Source organism: Pituophis catenifer, unplaced genomic scaffold (assembly GCF_029215685.1).
Source record: "Pituophis catenifer annectens isolate HBS135680 unplaced genomic scaffold, rPitCat1.0.hap2 SCAF_1, whole genome shotgun sequence".
NCBI classification, from domain to species: domain Eukaryota; kingdom Metazoa; phylum Chordata; class Lepidosauria; order Squamata; family Colubridae; genus Pituophis; species Pituophis catenifer.
In genome coordinates, this window is record NW_027256881.1 from 117,311,318 (window position 1) to 117,336,333 (window position 25,016).

At 36.8% G+C, this 25,016-nt stretch overlaps 1 protein-coding gene across 5 annotated transcripts in view; it reads right to left on the reverse strand.

Annotated features, from left to right (window-relative positions):
- The window catches only part of KCNQ5 (potassium voltage-gated channel subfamily Q member 5), a 319,360-nt gene that overhangs the window by 32,958 nt on the left and 261,386 nt on the right, over nucleotides 1-25,016 (reverse strand). For 3 of the 5 annotated variants that reach the window (XM_070954523.1, XM_070954510.1, XM_070954496.1), the window contains exons 4-9: nucleotides 24,808-24,983; nucleotides 24,091-24,216; nucleotides 15,106-15,216; nucleotides 11,158-11,253; nucleotides 6,903-6,997; nucleotides 4,133-4,159 (exon numbers count right to left, since the gene is read on the reverse strand). In XM_070954523.1, coding sequence (XP_070810624.1) covers nucleotides 4,133-4,159; nucleotides 6,903-6,997; nucleotides 11,158-11,253; nucleotides 15,106-15,216; nucleotides 24,091-24,216; nucleotides 24,808-24,983 — 631 coding nt within the window. The remainder of the gene's footprint in view (nucleotides 1-4,132; nucleotides 4,160-6,902; nucleotides 6,998-11,157; nucleotides 11,254-15,105; nucleotides 15,217-24,090; nucleotides 24,217-24,807; nucleotides 24,984-25,016) is intronic. The other 2 variants (XM_070954515.1, XM_070954504.1) reach the window with 1 other exon arrangement.

Consider the following 25,016-nt stretch of genomic DNA (forward strand, 5'->3'; position numbering starts at 1 on the left):
AAACATGAACACAACATAGAGGGAATGTCCACTAAACAGAGTGCTAAACCTGAATTGTGATCATTATGACTTACACAAAAGGCAGTTTGTTTTATTGAAAGCGGTTTATTTAATGAATATATAGGTGTATTTGTATGATACAGGTTTGAAATAATTATAAATACTAATATGAACAATTAATGAAAATCTTGTTAGTAAATTCAGTTTTGAAAGGTACTGAATTATTGGCAATATTTTTCTTACACATAGGCAATTAGATTTCCTGGGAACTGATGCACAATTTTTTTTTATTGACAATGTTGGAACAATTAGCAAACCATATACAACCAGTACTGTCTTTGATCTAATATATTTAATACTGCTCTAAGACATTCTAGCCAACTTTAGATTTATACGCCCAATCTTACAGGTAGATTTTGACTTACAATGGCAATTGGGATTGGAATATCTGCCATTAAGAGATGCAGTCACAAAGCATGACCGAAAATGCTCAGCAATGGCAATCCTGGAAATCTCAGTCATCATTAACCGGGTCCTGACTGTTAGGTGAGACAACTTCCTACCAACAAATTAATGGAACAGCTGGCAGGAAGTTGCAAGCAAGGCAGATAAATGGCTGCTGCTGGGTGGAAGACAGAGTGGGGGAATGCACAGTGTGCTAGGGAAAGTCAAGTAGGATGGTATGACACAGGGAGGGTACACGAGAGATGTTAAATGGGCTGGAGGGAGTGTGAGGGAGGTGCAATAAAGGTTGGGAAGTTTGCCTGAGGGTCTGCGATGGTGAAGAGAGTCTGAGCACAGAGGAGCAGCAGGAGGGTTTGAATATGTGACTTTCTCTGCTGGCTTCCCCACTGACTGCCTGGGGAAGCCAGCAGAGGTTATAAATGGCAATCACATGATTTGGATGCGTGTCAACTGGTTGTAAATGTGAATAGGTTACCAAACACCTAGATCATGATCATGTGACCGTAGGGGTGCGCAAATGGCTGGAATTATAAGGATTGGTTGTAACCACCATTCATTCAGTCCTGTTATAACTTCAAACAGTTGCTGAACAAATGGTTGTAGGTCAAGGACTTCCTATATTTGTATTTTAGGAGAAAAAGAATAATTGATGTGAGGAAAAGAGAAAAAGATTAACAAATACCTAGAATGCCTATAGATTTTAGGAGAGAATCTCAGGATGCCAAAAAGGTTGAGTAGTATGTAGGAATGGTCAATCAATCTAGCTAAGTGCTTCTATCACCCTACATACATATTTGAAGTCCAGTGGGATAGTGACTTAAGTCTCACATACTTTTAAAAGAACAAGGCAAATTCATAGAAATAACTTTTATTTCTGGCCATTAATTACATTTTAAAAGAATGTATTTATCAGAAGGCAACATAACAAAGAGGATGGTTATCAAATTTATAGTCTGCTTATGTAGTAATCTTCCAGGGATATCTGTCCAATCATACTGGAAATAATTTGATGGTCTAAATTAGATTTTTATGATCTGTTGCTGCTGCCACCAAACCCCCAAGATACTTTGACTTACAGTACCCATTGTGCATCAGCAGCAGATCAAAGCTTGAGAGATACTTGGTTGGAGAAAGATGGACTAAATGCAAGTGAATACAACTAGGTACCCTCTAAATATTTTGTAACTCTCATTTGTTCCAACCAGCATGATTAATGATATGGTATGATGGAAAGTATAACTAATCATCCAATGGGCATCAGATTGCTCAATCCTCAGGTAGTCAGTTATATACAAAGACTGAATCAAATCAGAATTCTTCCTATACTTTAGCTGCTGTATAATAAATGGATCTGTCAGATCTTGGTTATTTGGTTGAACTTGATGACTGCAGCTGAGGACAACAGCAGGATTTTCATCTGCTAATAGCAGCCTTTCCTGCATGACTGCCAGATGGCTAGTTTCAAATGTCTGACTAGCAGGGCAGGCAAAATATTCTATTTCTTTAAATAATGATAGAAGTGTATATGTAGAAGAGCCTGGTAAATGATTCAAAGGTATATCAAAATAAGGATAAAAAGCTATGTAGCTACCGCATGTATCTTTCTCCCCCCCCCATGTATATTTGTTCATCTTTTCACTTTAGATGGTTTAATTCAGACTTAGAATTTATTTACTTTACATTTTCATTCTAGGAACTTAAGGAGGTATGCAGGGCCAGATTTTCCTATAGGCTAACTAGGCTTCAGCCTAGGGCCTCAAGATCAAGAGGGGCCTACATTCAAATTGTTAGCAAAATTAAAATTACACTTTCACTATAGGTGAAAGGGCCTCATAAGTGGAATAGCCTAGGGCCTCTTTTCATCTAAATCCGGTCCTGGAGGTATGTATATTACTCCCTCTTTCAAATTTTTATCCTCACCACACTTTATCTGGTTAATTAAACTAAGAGATAGTGAGTTTTTCAAAATAATCCTGCATGCTTTCTAGATGAACTGGGATTTAAATATGGGTTTAAATGTGTCTAAAGCACCCTGTTATTAAGACCAGCTGCCTGCAATTACTGCAGGTTCGAATCTCGCCAGGCTCAAGGTTGACTCAGCCTTCCATCCTTTCTAAGGTAGGTAAATTGAGGACCCAGTTGTGGGGGCAATAAGCTGACTTTGTATAAATATACAAAAGGATGAAGGCTATTGCTTAGCGCATTGTAAGCCGCCCTGAGTCTCCGGAGAAGGGCGGCATATAAATCAAATTAAAAAAAAAACAAAAATTAACTCAGGGGCGGGTTCCAAATCCTGTTGCTACCAGTTCGCTCTCGTGCATGCGCATTGTTGTGGCCCACCAGCGGCCTGTGCGGATTGTTGCTGATCCCGACGACGAGGAGGCTCATGTGGTGTCACGCCAGTAGCCTGTGCAGCCGGTGCTCGAGTCAGACAGCGAGGAGGCTGAAGAAGATGTAGTGCCAGAGGCAGGGATTCAGTCAGGGCCTTCAGAACCTCCAGAGGCTCCTTTAAGTGAAGAGGATGAAGTGGAGGAGCCTCTTCTCAATGCACGGGCACGCAGAGCTGCCAAAAGGCAGGAGTGATTACTCAGGAGGAGGTCTCCTTGAGAGTAAGGCTTGGGGCTAATTGGCCACTCCCTTAGCCTATTTAAGTTTGCACACAGCTTGTAAAAAGCTGCAGGAAACAATGTACATTCGTTCACTAATCATTGAATTTGGATTTTCTCTGCAAACCTGGCTTCTGTGATTTCTACCAACTCTTGTAAGACTCTACCTTATCTGTGGAATTTCTGGCAGGTTGTTAAGAATGTTTTATTAACAGCCTGCATTTGCAAAAGACGGTGTTTTGAAGTAAACTAAATTTTGTTCGAAGTTTGTGGTGTGCTACATTCTTTGGGATCCATAGCTGGGGCAGAACACGCATGCTCATGCATGCGCATGGCACTTCTGCACATGCACAGAAGTGTCTGGGCAGGTGGGCGGAGCCTCCCAGCACCGCTGCTACTGGTTCGCCTGATCCGGTGCAAACCAGTAGCAACCCACCATTGGTATCGTCACCCTGATTCAACTTTATAATCCCTATAGTATATTGGTTTTTAGTCATTCCTCCAACAGACCAACTACACCAGTAGAATATATGACAGAAAAGAGTAACCTAAAAAGACTAACACTGTTTGCAAAGGCAGATTGCTATGGGCAGGTCCTTTCTCTGAATGTAGCCCATAGTATTTTTAATGAATCAAAACTATTATTTAAGCATATCCTACACTGACTTTATTTTCAAAGTTCTTTAGAAAAGTAGAGAACAAATATTTATTCAAATCAGACAAAATATTCTGATTAGTTTAAAATCCTCTCTATCTCAACAGATATGAAAAGCTACTTAAGACCTTAATTATCTAACAAGCTATGGCTACATTCTATAGAAATCTGTCATTTTCCTCCTTCTTAACAGAAGAACTTTCTGGCTTTTATACTTGAGCGACATTTTGTCTGCTTCAGAATAATGATCTACCTAGGAAAAGTTTTCCCCCTTTCTCCTAATTGGATTCAAACACAGCCTTTAATTATTTTGCAGTAAAATAATATATTTCCTTTCCCAAAGTGGTATAAAATTTCCAAAATAACATTTAAGATTTTAAACAATATACATAAAAACACTACAAACCTGCTTGATGCTTCCCCTTGTTCTTTCCTTCATGAGTCAGATAATAGAAGAGAGAGGGTTTTGGGGAGGAAAAAAATTTGTTATGCTGGCAGTACCCATCATGATGTGGTTACAAAATATTATTAAATAATTTTTAAGTTGCAATTGGATTTGTTAATTAAATGAATGCTTAAAAAAATTATAAGCAAATATTTTTTAAAAAAGCAAGCACAAACATCCAAGCATGGATTTTTATTTATAGTGACATTAAAAAAAATACTATGTTAATGCATGCTCAACATGCTTATTATACATGTTTAGAGAGAAAGTTGACAAAACATTTATTAAGCAAAATGCAGTGCTCATATGCAAATAACAGAGAACTGTAGCTATCTGTGGTAATGAAATAGAATTAATTTAATCACTGAGACTAGGGATGTCTTATAAAAGGACCAATTGCATTTCTTTTTGACCATAACTGTCTTGTAATATGTAGAGCTGTGGCTTAATTGTTTGTTTATAAGAACAGAAAACTGATATGGCCAATATTACACCTTTACAGCTTGATGCCTAATAAAATTGCTATGCTATACAAATTTATTCCAAAAACTAACCCAACTGTTCTTTCTGCTACAGAAAGTATTAAATATGCAAAATACTGGGCTAGGTTTTAAGGATAAGAGATATTGTCTAATATTGTTACAACTGTATGTGTACCTCTTTCAAACATTTTTGTTACCATAAGTGCAAGAAACTTGCATCATTATTATTATATTTAAAGTAACATTTATGCAAAAATAGGAAATCAATACATGTTTGTTGATAACATTCTACAACAAGATGTAGTGGGAAGATCACGATAACTTGTTGCCTAGCTAAGAACAATACACTGGACAATAAATTTTTTGCTTCCTGAACACTTTTGGGTGTGATCTTATAAATTTTTGGCTACTAATCACAGAAATAAGCTGTAATTTAACCTTTCATGTACCATTTTATAAAAATCGTATGTTTTTATACAATGGCCATACTGCACACTTGAAAAAAACATACGAAAACATGGAACTGTGTTGAAGCACATCCAGTATACCAACAAGTACAACTGGAATATCTGTGGAGATCTAAGAGTAGTGGCTCTGCTGCTTTGAAATGCAGTTCAGATATACCAAGTACTATTACTGTTGTGAATGGAACAGCAATGCAAGAGAGTTGCATTACATTAAAAAGAAATGGCCACTCCAAAATAATTTTGTTCCAGGACAGAAAAATGTGGCACATGAACCATTTGTTAACCTGACAAAGATATTTTTCCTCTGCTTTACACAAAATCTGGACTGATGAAAAAATTCATGAAATCAATGAACAAGGAAGGTTAAGGTTTTTGGTATTTGAGATAGATGTGAGAAGAATAAGGAAGGCAGTTTTATTGGTCCACAGATCAGATACATCATCAATGACAAGCACTGTGAAGATCTAGTGGGGCCAGAGAAAATTGCCTGGAAATCATTCAAGGATGTCACTGAGAATTTTCTTGGCATTCATTCAGTTGGTTGACAAATTTCGTACAGCATACAAGATCATGAAGTGCAACATGTCACTGAAGATTTATTTTTTGCATTCACACTTGGACTTCTTTCCTGAAAATCTGTTGAATTCTTGCAGCATGTTGGAAACATTATGAGATTAAATACATTACAGTCATTAAAAGTTAATTTCATATCTCAGGATTCTTACATGATACAGTCATTCTGAAATTATATTTGTGTTCAGTTTGAAGGACTCTATCACAAACACCAAAAGTTTTTTAGGAAGCAAAATTTTTGAAAAAAGGAAAGTAAGATTGTGTATTTTGTTGATCACACTCTATCACAAAATGTAGTGAGAAGATCAGTTTAACTTGTTACCTAGCTAAAAACATTATCTGAAGAAATAGCAAAGTTCTATCTGTGCTCCAATCCATCATGGCAATACAAAGTCACACATTTCTCTTTTACTGAAAATGTTTGTTTCCCAAGAATCATATCAGTATGATTAACTAATGACTGAAATTGGTAAACACTCATTATGAGTTTCAGCACTAGCACCCTCCTACATGTTTCTCATAGAAAAAGGAAATATATGACTCTAAAGGACAATACAGATAGTAAGGTGATATTTAAGCTTCTTTTTTAAAAAACATATTGTACTGCAGTGGGAGTAGCAGTAGAGTTTTGTGTTGAACTAATCAACACAAGCCTTTTTTTTTGTCTAAATGCTACAAACCAAAGATTGTGTTAGTGTAGATTAATATGATATTTTGATCTTAATTGAGGAACATGGATTTGCACAGTGGAAAATTCAAGATGTAAAGTGAGGGGGAAAAACCCTGTTTACTCTTCCATTTATAAGCAGAATTAGTATGAGCAAGCAATGGAAGTCAGTATAAATAGTATACATCCAAAAATGCATATAAACCCTAACTATGTGAAGTGAGATGAAATTAACTCAACCCAATACCTGCCTAGATGGTGTTAAAAGGATAGGTTTCAGCAAGGATTTGAGGACTGCAAAATTCTCTAATGTTTAATTATAAAATTTGTTAAGAAGCAAAATAAAATAGAAATTAGATTGATCTTATTTGAAAGATGTGTATGTGCCCCAGTTTGCTACCTGAGTTCCTCAGTGAAAGAAAATAAAATGAAATGAGTGAGGAAAAAGAAAAGTAAAAAGACAAGACAAAAACCACAGACTGATTTGTATAATCTCAAAACCAGATATCAAGTACAACACCAGCTGCCATATTTTTACCTACTTTGTAGGGCTGCAGGTATGTAAGGCCTTCAAATGAGGCTTCCAGGTAGCAATGGAAACCGATTTCTCATCAGCTGCATAACTACGCCATACACACTACGTGCAGATATATGATAAAAGAAAAAGGCAAACAAAAATGGAGAAGTATATTAGTAAACCGATACAAGTATTGTTTTTTGTAGCATTCATAGCACTGATACATGCCTGAGGGATGGAAGACTATATTCATAATATCGCCAGGTAGCTGTCAGGTTTGTTCGTCTTGAATCGGTAGAATAAAACCGCCAAGTAGCCTGATTTGAGGAAACAATAGAAAGTACAACAGATCTAACAATATATGAAATGAAGCACTATTAATAGGATGGAAAATTTGGATTTTGTTCAAACTGGATACAGCTGGATTAATTAATTTGGAAGGGCTGTGCTTGTACAATGTAATGAAGATTTGAAATTTAAGGATTTAAATATAGAAGAAAACAATAAACAAGGAAGTCTTAGTTATATATGCTAGCAACCTTGCGCAGCAAAATCTTTAAGAAAGTCTTTTGCTGTAATTTTTTTCATGAGTGTAATTAAGTTTGTTTTCTTTACTATTCTTCACATTGGCAACAGTACATTCTAGTAATAAGCTGTATTATAATATGCATAAAATGAGTAACAATGAAAGATAAATTATGGAGATTGTTAGCACACAGTTTCCTTTTTAAGGGATATGTTCAAAAGTTTTGTTGTACTTTTATATGTCCACTTGTCAAAGTGGACACGATATGTCCACGATACTTTGTTGCTGATTTTCTATCTTAGTTATTTGTCTCAAAGGTGCTTTTTCAAAAAGCAACTGGACTATTTATTTATTTTTTTCTTTTCCCTTGAGGAAGAAGAAAATGTTTTGCTTCTCATCTAAGAAGCTTCATTAGTACTGATGAAGCTTCTTGGATGAGAAGCAAAATGTCTTCTTCTTCAAGGGAAAAGGAAAAAAAAAACATGGTCCCGTTGCCTTTTGAAAAAACACCTTCGAGATAACTGTGACCTGGATGACTGAGAATCTCCACAGACATCTTAGTTACTTATTTTACAGTACATTATTTAGATACTGCTTATGTGGACTGTAAGCAGTTTGCAATTACAAGATTAGAAATGTAGAAATTAATCACTTCAGGCCAAAACTCAGTGTACTGTGGTAACCCTTCCATAATAAGTCAACAAAAATCATGCCATCCATCAAATACCCAATTAAAAATGGATCTTCACAGCTTTTACAAATACCAGCAAATGAGGCATGGAATAGTTCCTGCTTCATAACATTAGGTTAAGTTAGAAGTTAATAACTGGGCTTTGAACATTTGAAAATAAGATAGTTGCAATATATCAGATTGGTATAAATAATTAATCAAAGGTCATAAAACCATTTTGAATGATCACAGTACATAAGGATTATATTTTTAGACACATTATCCTAACATTCATGGCTGACAGGATATATTTTGACAAGTTAATGCTTGTCAAACAGACAAGTTTGCCTGTTAATGCTTTTTAACCATTATGCAATGCTATATCCTCGGAATATAAGTGCACAAAACGATCCAATAGTATAAATTTCCCATTAATACCTCTAAAATAAAAAGTTATTATTCCCAACTGTTCAGATCCTTCCTGTTGTTTGATAAAAGAAGATATTTACACCAAATGCAAAAAATATAAACTGCTTTCATCATGCATATCTAACACAGTTATAAGAGAAAAACTAGACTCAAGCAATCGTCTGCTCTCTTGAATGACTCTTCTGTACAGTCGGCAACTCCGCAGTCCTATGTTCATTTATTTGAGAATAAATCCTACTGAACTCCCCTGAACATATGTGTGAGTGGACGCATTGCAAGTGTAATTTTTTTTTTACAGTGGGCTTTGGGATAAAGAGCCTTACTGAACAGCCTTCCCAAACTTGAATCCATGCAGATGGTTTCTACTCAGTTCTCTTCATCTCTGACCATTTGCCAGGCTGGCTGAGGATGAAAGGGATTCTAATCCAAATAACTCAAGGGACCCAAGATAGGGAAGGCTGCTATAAAGAAGGGAGAATGTGTGTCACAACCTCCTCTTTCAGTTCATCTGGCATGAATCGTAAGATGTATTTACACTCAAGGCTCACTCTGGATCAAATGAATCAGAGGCTTTCACCTCTTGCTTGGTCTGGCCTTCTCACATTCAAGCAATATATATTTAATCACTAGGCTGAGAGTACCCACTTTAAAACTACTATGTCCATCTAGTAACTTTATATAAGTTACTAGATGGTACAGATAGACAGAGAGGCCATATATTCTTTTTCCCTTCAATCTGGGAATACCAAAGTATATGTTAACATAACTGCTAACACTAGGGTAACACTATCTATTTTTTCCATGCTGTTATTCTTTATAGTCTTTATAGTGTAAAGCAGGGGTGTCAAACTCGATTTCATTGAGGGCTGCATCAGGGTTGTGTTTGATCTTGGGGGCCGGGGTGTGTGTGGCTAGGGTGGGCCAGCTTGATGTCACTCATGTCAAGGTGCTATGATGGCCTGAGAGCTCTGCCAGAGAAAACAGAGCTCGGGAGGCTGTGATGGCCTCCTGCAACCCTCTGCTGGCATAGGCACTGTGGGCCGGTCTGTTGCTGTTTCCAGGGTGGCCCTATGGGCCAGATCTAAACATCCCGCAGGCTGGATTCAGCCCACGGGCCTTGAGGTTGACACCCGTGGTGTAAAACATGCAGCATATCCTAGAACCAGTGGTGGGATTCAGGTAATTTAACAACCGGTTCTCTGCCCTAATGATTTCTTCCAACAACCAGTGTGCCAAACTGCTCAGAAAGTGGTGCGAACTGGCTGAATCCCACCACTGCCTAGAACCGTATACTGGGAGAGCCTAGACCTAGTTCATAGAATAATAAAAATTCTAGCAAGCATTTTTCCTTTTCAATAGTACTCTGCGAGTAGGAAAACAGTGGCTGCACAACCATTACCTCTAAGAGAAACATAAACAACAGCCCAGCAAAAAACTGAATAATCTCTCCGCAGAGACATTTGGCTTTTCTGTTTTACAGCCATAATCCATCATAATTTGGAAGCCAAATTCCTCTAGAAGAGATTTGGTTCAGCTTCCAAATGATAATGAGGATTACTCATACAGGAAGAACAATGACAAGAACCAAAGAATGTGAGAATAATTCTGTACCCCTATATATCTATCATACATTACATAAACTAACTCCCTTCAAAGGAGTATAATCATTTTAATAATAGGATGCTGGGTATGAAGAAAGTGAAGGAATTCATTCAAAACAAAAAGAGAGAATCACTGTACTAATAACAGGACAATTACAACATCAACTATTCAGACATTTAAATGTATTTTTAATTCCTTCTACATGACAATATTACTATAATATGTTCAACACCTTAGACAAAAAAATTCATTATGTACACTCATGCAAGCTATGTGATAAATTCTTTGGAAAAAGGACTCTTCATTCAAACTAAATATATTTTCCCTGGCATATTGTCAGAATTCCACTACTTATGAATTAATTGAATATATACAAATGTAGGGTATCATATATTAATCTATCATTACTTATCAAATATTATACTCCATTTACTGTAAAACTAGTTATTGAATCCCCCTTCTTTTGAAAAGGTTACTTGCTGAAAATACAAAGTGAAATCCAGACTCCAAACAAACAATGAATGAAAAAAGCAACTGTGATGTTTCTAAAGGGAAGTATCAGGGTTTGATTAAGGGCTATTTGGTTTAGTATATTGTGTGAATTCAGATGATGTAGTTTGTAAACCATAATTTATGGCTTAACATGTTCTATACACTTAGCTACTTGTGGTTTGTAAATCACAATTTACAGTTTACCTAGTTGCAAGTCATCCAATAAACCATTTTAACCAGATATTCAGTTTGAGATGTTTGTGGGTTGTATAAAATAAATCAATTATGGTTTAGCAAATGGTTTTGGTATGATACATGGATTTAGTTTATATGTGAAGTAGCCCAGCTGCTTGATCACACATTTATGCACATGATTCTCATTCCAATTGGGATTATGGATTTATAAATCTAGTTTTTTACTTCCTCAACTGAATTAGAATGAAGAAGAATGAACAGGAATGAACATTCCTAAATATATGTATTTCTTTGAAACCTGGCACAACTGAGCTTGTAATATTCATTATCAAAATTTTTTGAAAATCTGCTTCATTTGCTACTTACTTGAATTAAACTGGCAGCAGGATTTCTTCTTTTTTCAAAATGTTTCTGACGATGCTGTTCCTGTACTTTTAATGCAAATCCTGACCCTAGAATGCCCTTAAATACAATACAACAAAAGTTCATAATCAGAAAAATAATTCTGGTAACAATTAAAAACATACAATATGAAACACCGAAAATAAGTATTTTACACATGACCTGTATGTCATAGCATGGTTTGGTTCAATATTTAAAATGACATTATTGGACTAATGTGGAGAACATCAGGTGCATTTCATAATCATATGGGACATATTCTGCCAAATTCCTACAAACCAGGAAACAGGCACAATTTAAAGAACTGTAAGAGTGGGTAATATGGAAAGTTCTGAATTCTTCCTTTGCCCCTTACCCTTATTGTTGTTGTTATTACTGTTACTGTAACCATGTTTTTCCAGTCAATTTTCTCTCACTGTAAGTTTATTTCCAATGCTGCTACTTAATTATTAGGAAAAAATTGAGAAAACCAGCATTGGGGAATTAACGGGCAAGCTTAGTTTTTTTTAATCTAATTTTCCTTGATTAGAGAGTTTTATTGTCACTTCATTGCCCCTGTCTTGTTTTCAACATCATCCTGGAAAGATCCCCAATCCTCTCTCCAAAATAGTGGGGGAATGTTGTAAATAGCTTAGGAAGAATGTTAAATCACTTCTCTTCATGTCCCACTGATGGAAGCCTTTGCTTAAGTTGCATTAGCCACACCATGAACTGTAGTGGCGCAGTGGTTAGGATGCACTGAAATACTGAAATGCAGTATTTCAGGCTAATTCTGCCAAATGCCAGCAGTTCAACCCTGACCGGCTTAAGGTTGACTCAGCCTTTCATCCTTCCGAGGTCAGTTAAATGGGAACCCAGATTGTTGGGGGGCAATATGCTGACTCTGTAAACCACTTAGAGAGGGCTGTAAAGCACTGTGAAGAGGTATATAAGTCTAAATGCTACTGCTATTATCAGCAATTTGATTCTGAGAGAACAATTGGCCATCATACTCTACTTTGCTAGTGACTCTTCTTTAAGTACGCAACGACATAGAATGTTGTTAGTTTAAGTTTTCATACTGCAGCAACTACTTTTCTAATGTAAAAGGAATGACAGAGCATGAGAGAGCTAGTTTGGTCTAGTGATTAAAGCACCAGGCTAGAAAGACCATGAGTTCAAGTCCCACCTTAGTCATGAAAGCCAGTTGGGTGACCTTGGTCCAGTCACTTTCTCTCAGCCCACCCCACCTCACAAGTTGTTGGGGAAACAAGTTGGTAGGGAAAATAAGAGGAGGAAGATGTTGGGTATGTTCACCACCTTGAGTTATTTGTATATAATAACTTGTTGTCATGACCTTTAACTGCATCATAAGACAACAGCTTTCGAAAAAGATATCTCAAATTTCAGAATGTGTCCAAAATCTGAGAGCCACGAGACCTGAGAAAATGAAATTTGGGGAAGTTATGGCTGCTTCAATGTTTCTGGTTGCGGCTGCAGTCATGTGATATTCATTTTCGTTCGATGATAGTATCCCATCCAGTCTTGCAATCCCTTGCTCCCTCTCCTACCCAGCAGCAGCCAGTGAACTACCAGCTGGAAAGGGAAGGGGAGGGGAGAGGAGGAAGGAAGGAAGGATAGAGAAAAAGGAATGGAAGGAGGGATGAGAGGGAGGCACAGGGAAGAAGGAACCCCAGTATACCTTTCCTGAATCATATCGCCTCCTGCACAATCCAATTTGTGCTGCCCTTCCCTGCACACCTTCCCTGAACTGCACAGTACCTTTTGCACACCCCTATGCATTTTCCATAACTGAGCTGGCCCTTCACACAATGTCCCTGACCTGCATGACATTTCTCACATGCTCCCAAGCATTCAGAGGCACTTTTCCTTATCTGCACCCCCAATGAGCTGTACAGCACTTCTCACATAGCCCCATGATCCCCACACATCCTTGATCAATGCTGTCTCCTGTACACTTTACCCAACTCATATGGCATATCTTGCACACACCTCAGGAAGGAAGGAAGGAAGGAAGAAAGGAAGGAAGGAAGGAAGGAAGGAAGGAAGGAAGGAAGGAAGGAAGGAAGGAAGGAAGGAAGGAAGGAAGTTTCCTGCCAGCCTCCCATAAGGAAACTCAGTGGGAAAGCTGGTAGGAGATTAGAAGTTGCTCCTGCTCCTAATGGTTTTTTGCCCATCTGTGGTCATTCTGTTATTCTGTTTAGGTAAGTAAATATTTCTGAAAGGATGACCCAACAGGGCACAGGTTTCTAGTCCTCAGTAAAATAGAAGTCTGCTTAATAGAAGCTTGAATCTGTTTTGCTATGTATAAATTACATTCTTAGTTATTTTATTAATTCTACCAGTTAGTAGAAGTAGTTTTATCATTTCATATTACAACAACAGCAACAAAATGCTAGTATATTCATCATTAACCTTAAATGAAACTATGGTTAATTTGGTATTTGAACCAGGGATGTTTGTTATGTTTATATCAATTTAATAAAAGTGCAGCATCCCACATGCAAGTAAAATGAAAATGTTTAGTGTACTGTGGAATATTATTTGCATATGTTTAGAAGTAGATTATTAATGAAAAATATCAAAGATACATGCTTGGCTGTGCAGAGACCCTGATTTGAAGGATTCACTATAATTCAGTTGCACATGAATGCGCATGAAGCTTCTATTAGGAACACCGCACCAGTGTACCACAGCCTTCCATTGAGGAAAAAAAACCAACTATTTGTCTTAAAGTATTCTCCTCTGGCATCTTAAGTGTGCCCGTGTGTGCTTTGAATCAGATTTTGCTCTTCAAATCCAGATCACTGGAGAGCTCTAGAGTATATGTATTAGGTTGCATTTATGGCATATTTTACTCCCATCTAGTGCTGTTTGAAATTGCTAAAAATTTTCAAGAAGGTGTCGATATTTGTTTATGAGGAAGCTTAACTTTTAGCTGTGAAAAGTCACTGGAATTTTAGCAGCCAAACAATAAATTTTCTTGAAGAGCATTAGTTAGCAGCTGGGTCAGAAACAGCATCTACTCCTAGACAAACATTTCAGTGGATTGATTCTCTCTGAGCTTGGTTTTTGCTTTCATTACCTGACTAGGTAAGATCTTCAGTGCTAGAAGGGAGTGAAGTTTTCCCCCATTGATATATAGTAGCATTTATTTATTTATTTTATTAAATTTATATGCCGCCCCTCTCCGGAGACTCAGGGCACCAGCATGCCCTGCCATTGCTGGTGGGAATGTGATTTTGTCCTTGTAGTTCCTTGCTTGTTTGTTTGTCTGGTGTTATATTTTCTATTAGGAAATGCTTTACTTTACTAATTAATATTTAATAGAGTTTCTGCACTTCTTCATTACTAACCTAACCAAAGTAAATTAAAAATACTCATAATCTGACCAATCCTTAGCCTTCTAGCAGATAAGCATTTCTTATAGATGATTTCTGATTTTTTTTACAAGGGTAATTAAATTTCTTAACAAGAAATCTTGTGTAGGAAATGGAAAATACTCCAACATTTAATTTATATGTAAAAATACTTTAATATGTAATTACAATTTAAAACTACTCTAGCATGGACTTATTATATTAATTACTAGAACTTACTGAGATTTTAATGACATTATGAAAGATATGTATTGGATAAAGCATCGTGGAGATGGACTTAACCACATCTTAGCAAGCTCCATGCAAACATTGTTTTGGATGCAATGTTACCAAATAAAACTTGGGGTTACTTATTATTAAGGATAAGTAAGGTCTTAAAGCACCTTAAAATTTAAGAAGTATTCTTTTGCAATGGCAAAAGTTAACGTGGGTTTACAAATGCATAGATATAAGCATCTAACGTTGTTTCTCATATATCCAGCACAGAGTATAATGTCCTTGAAATTTGAAACACAGTTGTAAAAATACTCACAGCAGGTAATGCAAAGAAAGAAATGCCAAGCAGTGCAAACCCTGCAGAAAGCAGCCTTCCTAGCCAAGTAAGAGGCGTTTTATCTCCATAACCAATTGTTGTTAATGTGATCTGAAAATAAACGAATATAAACCAGGGTGAAAAAAAAAATGCAGACAGTACAGATATCAAGAATTTTAACATTAGCTCTCCAAAGTGTATAGAGACAGTATAGAAACACCCTCTTGGGTGTTCACCCTTGTTTCAGTGACATTTAGTCACTATGATCAGCTCTGCTTCTCAAGCTGCTTTGAATATTTTCAAAATACATTTTCTTCAGTCAAGGTGAATATAAGCCTGACTAGGGGCTGGCAGTATTGAAGGGGGGAAATGACTAGGCGCAGAGATGATCACAGCTCCTATCCGGCCAAGATGTTCCTACGTAAAAATATCTCACACTCATCCATTATTTCAGCAAAAAGATCTGGAAACCAGCATTTACAGAGATGTTGATGTAGCCTGTTTGTTGGGTTATTGTTTGTGTTCCTGTGCCTTGCCCATATGGGTTGGCCTGCACTAAAAAACATGCTGAACATTCTCTGCTTGAGCTTTTCGGTGGGAGCCCAGCTTTTCAGGAGACACACTGAATTCTGTCAGGCTTTCAGGCTGACAACGTGAGGCGGATGAAGAACTTCAACTACAGTTAAAATTCTTACTTCTTTACATTTTTTTCTTTATACATTTAATGCGTTTTATCCTGCTACAATGATTAAAAAAAACCTCTCAGAAGCTAACAAAAAGACAGTAACGCCAGTAATAAAACATAACTGCAGTGCATATAATCATAAACTAGATCTGACACCAACATCAAAACTTCCTATGGAAAAGCTCAGTTTCTGGAAGGCAGATAAAATTGGAGCTGACTGAATCTCCAGCAAGAGGCTGTTCCAGAGAGCTGGCCCCATCACACATAAACAAGGAATTTTGCAAACTTTACTCTTTATTCACATAGTGTTAGCGTTCTGAATGAATGAGAAAATGTAGCAAGCAAGCAAGCGACTAATCAGCAGATTAACGAGTACAAGTAATCCTCAAGTTATGACAATTGAGCCCAAAATTTCTGTTGTTAAGTGATCCATTTGTTAAGTGAGTTTTGCCCCATTTTACGACCTTTCTTGCCTCAGTTGTTAAGTGAATCACTGAAGTTGATAAGTGAGTAACCCAGTTGTTGAGTCAATCTGGCTTCCCCATTGACTTTGCTTCAGGGGTGAAATGCTCCCGGTTCGGGCCAGATCGCCCGATCGGGTAGCGATGGCGGCGGGTAGTTCGGAGAACCAGTAGCCAAAGTCCCTGTGCGCCCCCATGCCTAGCTGGCTTGGGGGGAGGGGTAATGTGACTGGGTGGGTGTGGCCAACTTTTTTTTTTAACTTTTAAAAGCATTTTTTCTACAACCTCTTCCAATGAAAAATGCTTTTAAAAGTAAAAAAAAAAAAGCCTCTGATGATCGCGTGACTCAGCTGGGATCATCAGAGGCTTTTCAAAGCATTTTTTTCTGCAACCTCCTGGCCAAAGAGGTGGTAAAAAAATGCTTTGAAAAGTCTCTGACGATCCCAGCTGAGTTGCCTGATCGGCAGAGGCTTTTCAAAGCATTAGAAAAAAATGCTTTGAAAAGTTTTTTTAAAAAAAAGTTGGCCACGCCCACCCTGTCACATTACCCCCGCACACACACCAAGCCAGCCCACAGAACCAGTAGTAACAAATTTTACATTTCACCCCTGCTTTGCTTGTCAGAAGGTTGCAAAAGAAGATCACATGACCCCAGGATGCTGCAACGGTCATAACTTTGAACCAGTTGCTAAGCATCTGAATTTTGATCATATGATCGTGGGGATGCTGCGAAGGTTGTAACTGTGAAAAATGATCATAAGTCCCTTTTATTCAGTGCCGTTGTAACTTTGAACGGTCACTAAATGGACTGTTGTAAATCAAGGACTACCTGTAGTTTCATTACAATCTTAAACCACAGTAAGGTAACGTTTTGGTTCTGGGTTAGGACTTTTTTCTTAAAATCTCAGCTTTTTCTAAGAACATGAATAACATGCACTGTCTATAGCTCTATGATACCATGTTTTGATGACCACTCTTGCTTTTAATTTCACTTGGACAAAGCCATGAAGTTGCTATTACTTTAATCCTCAAGGAGGAATTTGGCACCTTACTTGAAAAAAAATTTATCAGTATCACTTACAAGCATAGCAAGACAGATCTGTAAATTTATGTTGGTACTATACACTGCAGGCACATCTTACAATGAGAACTGTAAAGAACATTTCTTTGGAGAGAAATAATACTGTAATGACATATAACTTTTTCACTGTGGGAAATGCAGTATTTGCAAACCCTTTGGGCTAGAATGGACTTTCATACCAGAGTCTCAGTAAGTACCATTACAGATGTCAAGGCTTGTTCCTTCCATGTCTGATTCAAACATCAGAATCTAGGCAGTTATGAATTTGAGCATCGGAATAGCTATTCCATATGCAAAAATGCATTCATACTGCCATTTGTGAGGTTAAAAAAGGCTCAATCTCTTGTCTGAAATGTTGTTTTTAAAGTGCTAGGAATTTATCTCTAATTAGTTGAATAAAGATAAATTGTATTTCCAAAATGAATGCAGAGCCAATTAAGAGCTGAAGTATTAACAAAGAACTAGCAACATCCTTATTTTCTTTTAGGCCTAATCATTCTGCAGAGTTACTCTTTCAGTAAAGCTGCATTAGCTTGTTTGATCAGGAATGAACCTGCATGATCTGGCATTCATCTGATCACTGCCGGGCACCAGAGAGTAGAGAGATCTATTTGATGAAAAATAAAGACGCTTATAAAAAGGTGCCACCTACTTTTAATGACAATAAGGATTAAAGTCTCAACAGCAGAGTCCTTCCTATTAGAGGCACTGTAGATTTTTGTATAATTGAGAATCAAAAGATTAAAAAAAGGAAGAATATGCAATACACTTTTCTTGAAGAACAAAATCCACTCTGTTCTTTTTCACAGTCAACAAGTTCTGAAACTCTGTCAAAAAATATTGCAGCATCAAATGTATCGGAGATCTCTTGCTCCATTTGAACCCTGTTTCTAACACTTAAGGAGTTCTTAAGCAACAGAACTGAACATAATTTAATTTTTCTTTTACACTGTGATGTATTCAATGTACTCAAAAGCAATTTAGGTTTCAAATTCCAAATCTGAATTCAAAGTTATTTTGTGGAGGCAGGAAGCTAGAGTTCACTTGTATTTCTCCAAATAGCATACCTACTGAAGGAGAAAAATACAGTAAACAATAAATATTATTATTTCTTGATCTAGATTTTAAAACAGTCTAAATTTCTTTCCATGATATCACTATATTTCATCTGATGTGTTACAATGAATATAAATCTGAACTGATGACAAATTTGGATGGTGTCATTTTTAGTAGCTATGGACAAGCATAGAACATGAGGTCTGACTCTCACACAACATCAGCCTAAATAACTGCTTTGGGTGATGAACCACGATGGCTAACAAAATCAGGTCAATCCCCTAACTGCTGCCTCTTGGCTTGATGTTCAGAGGAGTCATTTTATTATGTTTAAACATTCCAGGATTTCCAGTGAGGATTCATGGAGAACTAGATGACCTTGAAAAAGTGGGAGTCAGGATGGAGATTGGTGACCAGATAATGAATTTTGGTTGGTGAAGTCTTTGACAAAAAGAAAGATTGTGAGATAGCAGCTTCTTGTGAGTAGGCTGAAGAAATGGAGGTTTTTGTAGTTTACTTGTGAATCAAGTGGATGGGAGTTGAAGGGTTTCAAACAAGCTCACAGCCATAATGCAGCCTATATGGACATCATTTCTTAATAATTTTAAATACAAGTTGAAGCACTTAAAAGCATTTTTTTTAATAAACAGCAAAAGGGCGATTAGCATGTGATTTTGGCAAATTACAAATGGTCCAGATAGATTTGAAATAGGATTTTGAAATTAATTATAAGAATCCTTCCTGTGGGAAGATGCTGTTCTTTTGAATTCTTAAAAATAAATGATAAAATAGGACTTTAAAAGTTGGGCACGACAGAAAAACATGGAGGAATTGAAGATTACAATTAAAGAAGAAAACTTAAATCTGTTTTATAAATACAGAATTAGCAGAATACTTTAACACTGGATAGACTGAAGGATGTTTGTAAACAATGGAGTCAGAAGTTAATTTTAAAAGTGTCTGCCATTTGAAAAGACGTTATGGAAGATGTTACAAATCAGAGCATAGAAAAACTCAAAGAAGTAGTGCAAGATTGGAAGATGTGGAGAGACCTGGCCTATAGAATCACCAAGAGTCAGACACGACTGAATGGATAACATCAATGTCTTGACTGCTTTATTATTACGTAATTAAGTATTATTATATAATTATTATATTTATTATAATATATTATATTATATATTGAGCAATCAAACCTCAAAAGTTGAGCCTTGATAGTACAGGGGTTTAGTGCACCCTGTTATTAACACAGCTGCCTGCAATTTCTGCTGGTTCGAATCTCTCCAAGGCTCAAGGTTGACTCAGCCTTCCATCCTTTCTAAGGTAGGTGAAATGAGGACCCAGTTTGTGGGGGCAATAAGCTGATTTTGTATAAAATATACAAAAGAATGAAGGCTATTGCTTAATGCATTGTAAGCCGCCCTGAGTCTCCGGAGAAGGGCGGCATATAAATCAAATTAAAAAAAAAAAAGTGATATAAGTATAATTTTTAAGATTATACGGTGGCTGTTATAGTTAGTGAAATCTGTAATCTATCTCTTATCAGTTCAATTATAAAATAGGACATTCCAGCATGTAGAACCACCATCCCTTAGTGGTTCAGAAAAGCAACAGTCACCTTTATGAATGCATCACCGCAGGGCGTAAAGTGTAGGTGGAACACATTCAGGATATTGGTAGTGAATTATTAAGTAGGATATTATACAAGTGCTATCTGAAATAGGAAGCACTCTTAACGAATGATGCAGTCATTTGGCAATGCCACATCCTCGAGGGATGTGCCCATCTGTTGGGATGCATCTTTTAATAAGCATTCCAAATGAAAAGAAAACACATTCCAAATGAATGAAAAAATAAACTCTTTACTAAATCTGATTTCCTTATTAATTTAATTTATATAGCAGCTCATTTGCGAGGTACTTTTAGAACCCTAAATGGTCAGGCTATCTAAGAAACTATCTTTCCCTTCATAAACCAATCTGGCTCTTAAAATCCATTTCTGGCATGATGGAACACTTTTCTTTAGGAGTTGTGCTTGGTCTCCATTCTCTCAAGCGTTTTGAAATCTGTAAAGACACATCCCTTTATTTCGTTTTGTAAATTTTTAACTGAATTTAGTATTAATTTTAGCATATGTTTTTAGCATTTTATATTGTTTTGTTTTTTGATGCTTTATTTATTTTTTATTTTTTGGAAAATCATATTGAATTCTCACTAGAACCGAAAAACAGTGCATTACCTGAATAAGAGTACCGCAAAATGATGGAATACAATGTTAAAGCCATCCTCAGACTCCTAATATGTATTGGCTATTTGTTAAATTAAAATCCAATCTCAGGGCAAACTATTTTGATTAAAGGTTAATCTTTAAGGGAGGAGTTGTACAAAGGTAAATAGGCCAGGACTGGTTGTTTGATTAGCTGACATTGTTCAGTTATGGCTGGTACCATCTTGCAACTGAGATTCTGTTCTCCTATTGATTGCCATCATATATAGTTATACCATGAGGCTCACACAAACAAAAATGGAAATAGTTAGGCCAAGCCTTATTTGAGGGCAACAGGATGGATCAAAGCAAGTTAAAGTATGTCAAATTAATGTAAATGTTCCTAAGCAAGAATACAGGTGTGTGTGTGTGTGTGTGTGTGTGTGTGTGTGTGTGTTTGTGTCTGTTTGTGTCTGTTTCTCTTTAAATCTTATTGTGGACTGATTAATTGGAATATTCAACACATTAAATTTTAAGCCAGATTTAGAAAAAAAAGTGCTATATCCAAACAAATTAATGATCATGTCTTAACCTAATGACTTGCATCACAAAATATGCTAAAATAATTCTGGATCACACAAAGTATTGTACCAAAACCTACAGAATTTCATTTTAGCCTGATCTAATGTGCCCAGCTACTATAGTTAGGGTTAGTGTCTGAAAGACTGCAACTTCAACACAAACACATTTAGAGAGTTGCAGGACTTCAACAGGACTTCAATGTCTTGATAGTTCCAAATTCACACTCTTACTATGATAAAAATAATGTTTCATCATCCTGGTTTGAGAGTTAACTCTAATGGCTTAACATTCTTATTTTTCTACATAAAACTTTCAAAATCTTTTTCCAGCGCTACTATTTGTCTGTTTCTATAATGCCTAAGGGAAAGAGGCTTTACACAGGAAGTCTTCACTTAACAATCCCTTGTTCAGTAACCATTCAAATTTATGATGGTATTGAACAAGGAGACTTATGACCGGTCCTCACGGTTGTGGCTGTCACAGCACCCCAATAGTCATATGATCATGATTTGGACATCTGGCAATCAACTCGCGATAATGATGGACACAGTGTCCCACAGTCATGTGTTTACCATTTGCAACCTTTACTGCCAGTTTCCAACTAACAAAGTCAATGGGGAAGCCAGCAGGAAGTCACAAATGGCTATCATATGATGTTGCATTTAGAGATCCCATGGAATTCACTTAACAATGGCAACTGTAACTGTTGTAACTGCTGTTGTAGGTCAGCAGAGTAATGTGATATTGCCCTGTAAGATCATGTAATTTAGCAACAGGGTTTTTCTTCTCAATTACTGTGATTAAGCAAAGACTACCTATATTTATTTTGAAATATAAACCGCACAATTACTTATGTCAGTTTCAGCTTTAATCTTATATAACAATTTAAAGAATCATATTCAGGGGAATAATTTATTACCGTGATGGCAAACCTATGGCACGCATGCCAGAAGTGGCACACAGAGCCATCTCTCCATGCATGCGGGCCGTTGCCCATTGGTCTTCCGGGTTCCGGCGCGCCAGCCAGCTGGTCTTCACATGCACGAGAGTGCCGGAAACTGGAACAGCAGGCACTCAGTGCACAGGCGCGCGCTGAGAAAATGATCTTCTGGTTTCCGGTGCGTGCATGCGCATTGGCCACCCGGTTTCTAGTGCACATGTGTGTGTGAAGACCACCTGGTCAGTGCACATGTGCGTGCCGGAAACCGGAATATCATTTTCCCAGCATGTGCATGCGCACCGGGCAGCTGCTTTTCCGGTTTCTGGCACACGCACATGTGCTCCCGTTTTGGCATTCAGTGTCAAAAAGGTTCGCCAACACTGATTTATTGTATCTCCTATCCACAACTGGGTGATTTCAGCTCTGCGTCCATGGAACGCGGTAGTGTTTGCTGAGGTACCTCCAGAAGAATGCCCCCTCATTCTAAACCAGTTGTTTTTTGCTTGCTTCTCTTTTTCAATTATATATATGTATTTAAAGAATTTTTCCTGACTCTGTAAAAAAGATACATTTTACTAATGGAAAAAAAAGAACCCAATAAGAGTGTAAACATTTGGTTAAGAAGACTACGTGTCTGGGCAAGAAGGACAGGGTAGTTTGAATGAGAAGCTATAGGTAGAAGAATAGTATGGGAGGCATATGTGTATGAATAAGTAGAAAAGAGAGAAAAATGGATATGCATGGAATTTTCTTAACAATGTAGAGAATATATTTTTGTTTACGTCTATGTTTAGGTGAAAGGATAAAAGCACATCAGTTTGAGCATGAATCACAGAGGAAGAAGTATTGAAGGTGTCAGAGTATGAATATTCATAGACTGGAATAGATCAGGAATAGACTGGAATAGATCAGCCATCTATTTAGGGACTTTTTTTTTTTTTTTTTTGCTTTAATTTATATGCCGCCCTTCTCTGGAGACTCAGGGCGGCTTACAATGTGTTAAGCAATAGCCTTCATCCTTTTGTATATTTATACAAAGTCAGCTTATTGCTCCCACAATCTGGGTCCTCATTTCACCTACCTTTGAAAGGATGGAAGGCTGAGTCAACCTTGAGCCTGGTGAGATTTGAACTTGCAGTAATTGCAAGCAGCAGATGTTAATAACAGTGCTTTAGTCCACTGTGCTACCAAGGCTCTGTCTACTATGTCTATTTGGATAGACATAGTAACAGGTCAACCAATGATGACTGTTTGGAAACTGAAACATAGTATTTGTTTGTATGGGGCCATAAGAGACAGTTTGGAGTCTGGGTGTGGCTTAGACTTGCTGAAATATATATAAGAGTTGGTTTGGCCTCTGCAATATGAGCCTCTGTACAATATATTAGCTTCTGTATCTCTCTACTCTGTAATGCTTCTATGAATATTGCTTCTGTGTTCCTGATTTGTATGCTGAATTCTGCTGTATTGTATTGTGTATAAAGACATTTTCTTATATAATTTGAATCCTGCTGAAGTTCATTTACTTGTGTCTGATTGTGTGTGCAGCAACAAACTGACAGAGTTTGACATGGATGATGGGGGAGAGAGAGATAGAGACAGAAGGAGAAAGCAAACAAGCAAGATCTCAACCACTTTTTCTTTAGCTCCTATAGTTTTGGATTTGGCTAAAATCACAGCTAGTATATAGCCTGCAACTACTTCCCCTCAACCTATCAATGCTTCCTTTACCAAGATACATTATAATAGGTCCATTCATTTAATAAGATTCAAAAGAATATTAAATACTGCAAAGCATAAACCTGCTTTCGTCAATCTGCTATGCTCCAGTTACGTTAAAACAGCAACCTCCTAGCATTCCCAGCCAACTGTGGACATTTTTGGGAAATATATCAAGTTGTAGTCTCAATCCAAAGGGCTCCAGACTGGGGAAAGTTAGTTTATATTACAAAGATTGATTGATTTTGTACTTACTGTGCCCCACCACAGAGCATCCGCATATGTAGAAAACTGAGCATTTGCATCTTTTTCAACCAGATAGACAAGGAAGGATGAAAAAATAAGTACTAAAAATCCAATGTACCAAGCTGTGATTAATTCCTGTAAGATAAAATAAGAATAAAAAATAAACATTTCTGATAATTTATCTGAATTCATGTATTTGTTGGAATATAAGATTAATAGAGTTCGTTTTAGTTAAATGTGAAAAGTTCCTTGAGTATACAAATTATCCCTTAATTTAACAAATATAAATTATTCAAGCTGTTTCAGGCCACAGAATTCAAACTGTTTCATTTATGCCAGAAGTTGGATATATCTAATGGGCTTTTTAATTTTTTTGTTCAATCAGCAAAACTTATTTCTATGCCAAATCTCAAATTATCTTTAAAAGAAAATTGCAACTTTAAAAAGAGAATTTCTATTATAATGTATAGATTGTAGTCATATATAAGACCACACAGGTTTTTCCAATAAGAATAATTTGTTCCATGGTTCTTTGACTTCTGAAGTTAGAAGGGATGGATGGATAGAGTGATGGATGGATAACAGATGTACACATGCATGCATGCATGCATTCATGAACGGTCAACACACATCAAAATATTGCAAGTTAGTTGGATCATTCATTTAAATTTGGAATTTTCTTTTTTGCAGCATGCATTCAAAAATGAAATATCAATGGGCCCCTACCTTACTATGTGCATAAACCACTGAGCCTAACAATTTCCAAGTTCCTCCTCTTCGGTCCATGCGTACCATACGAAGAATCTGTAGGAAACGAAGACTTCTGAGTGCTGATGTTGCAAAAATATTACCCTGAGTTTTTGCAGAAACAACTGCTATTGAAGCGATGAGAACAATGATGTCTGAAAAAAATACATCACAAAATATATTAATGC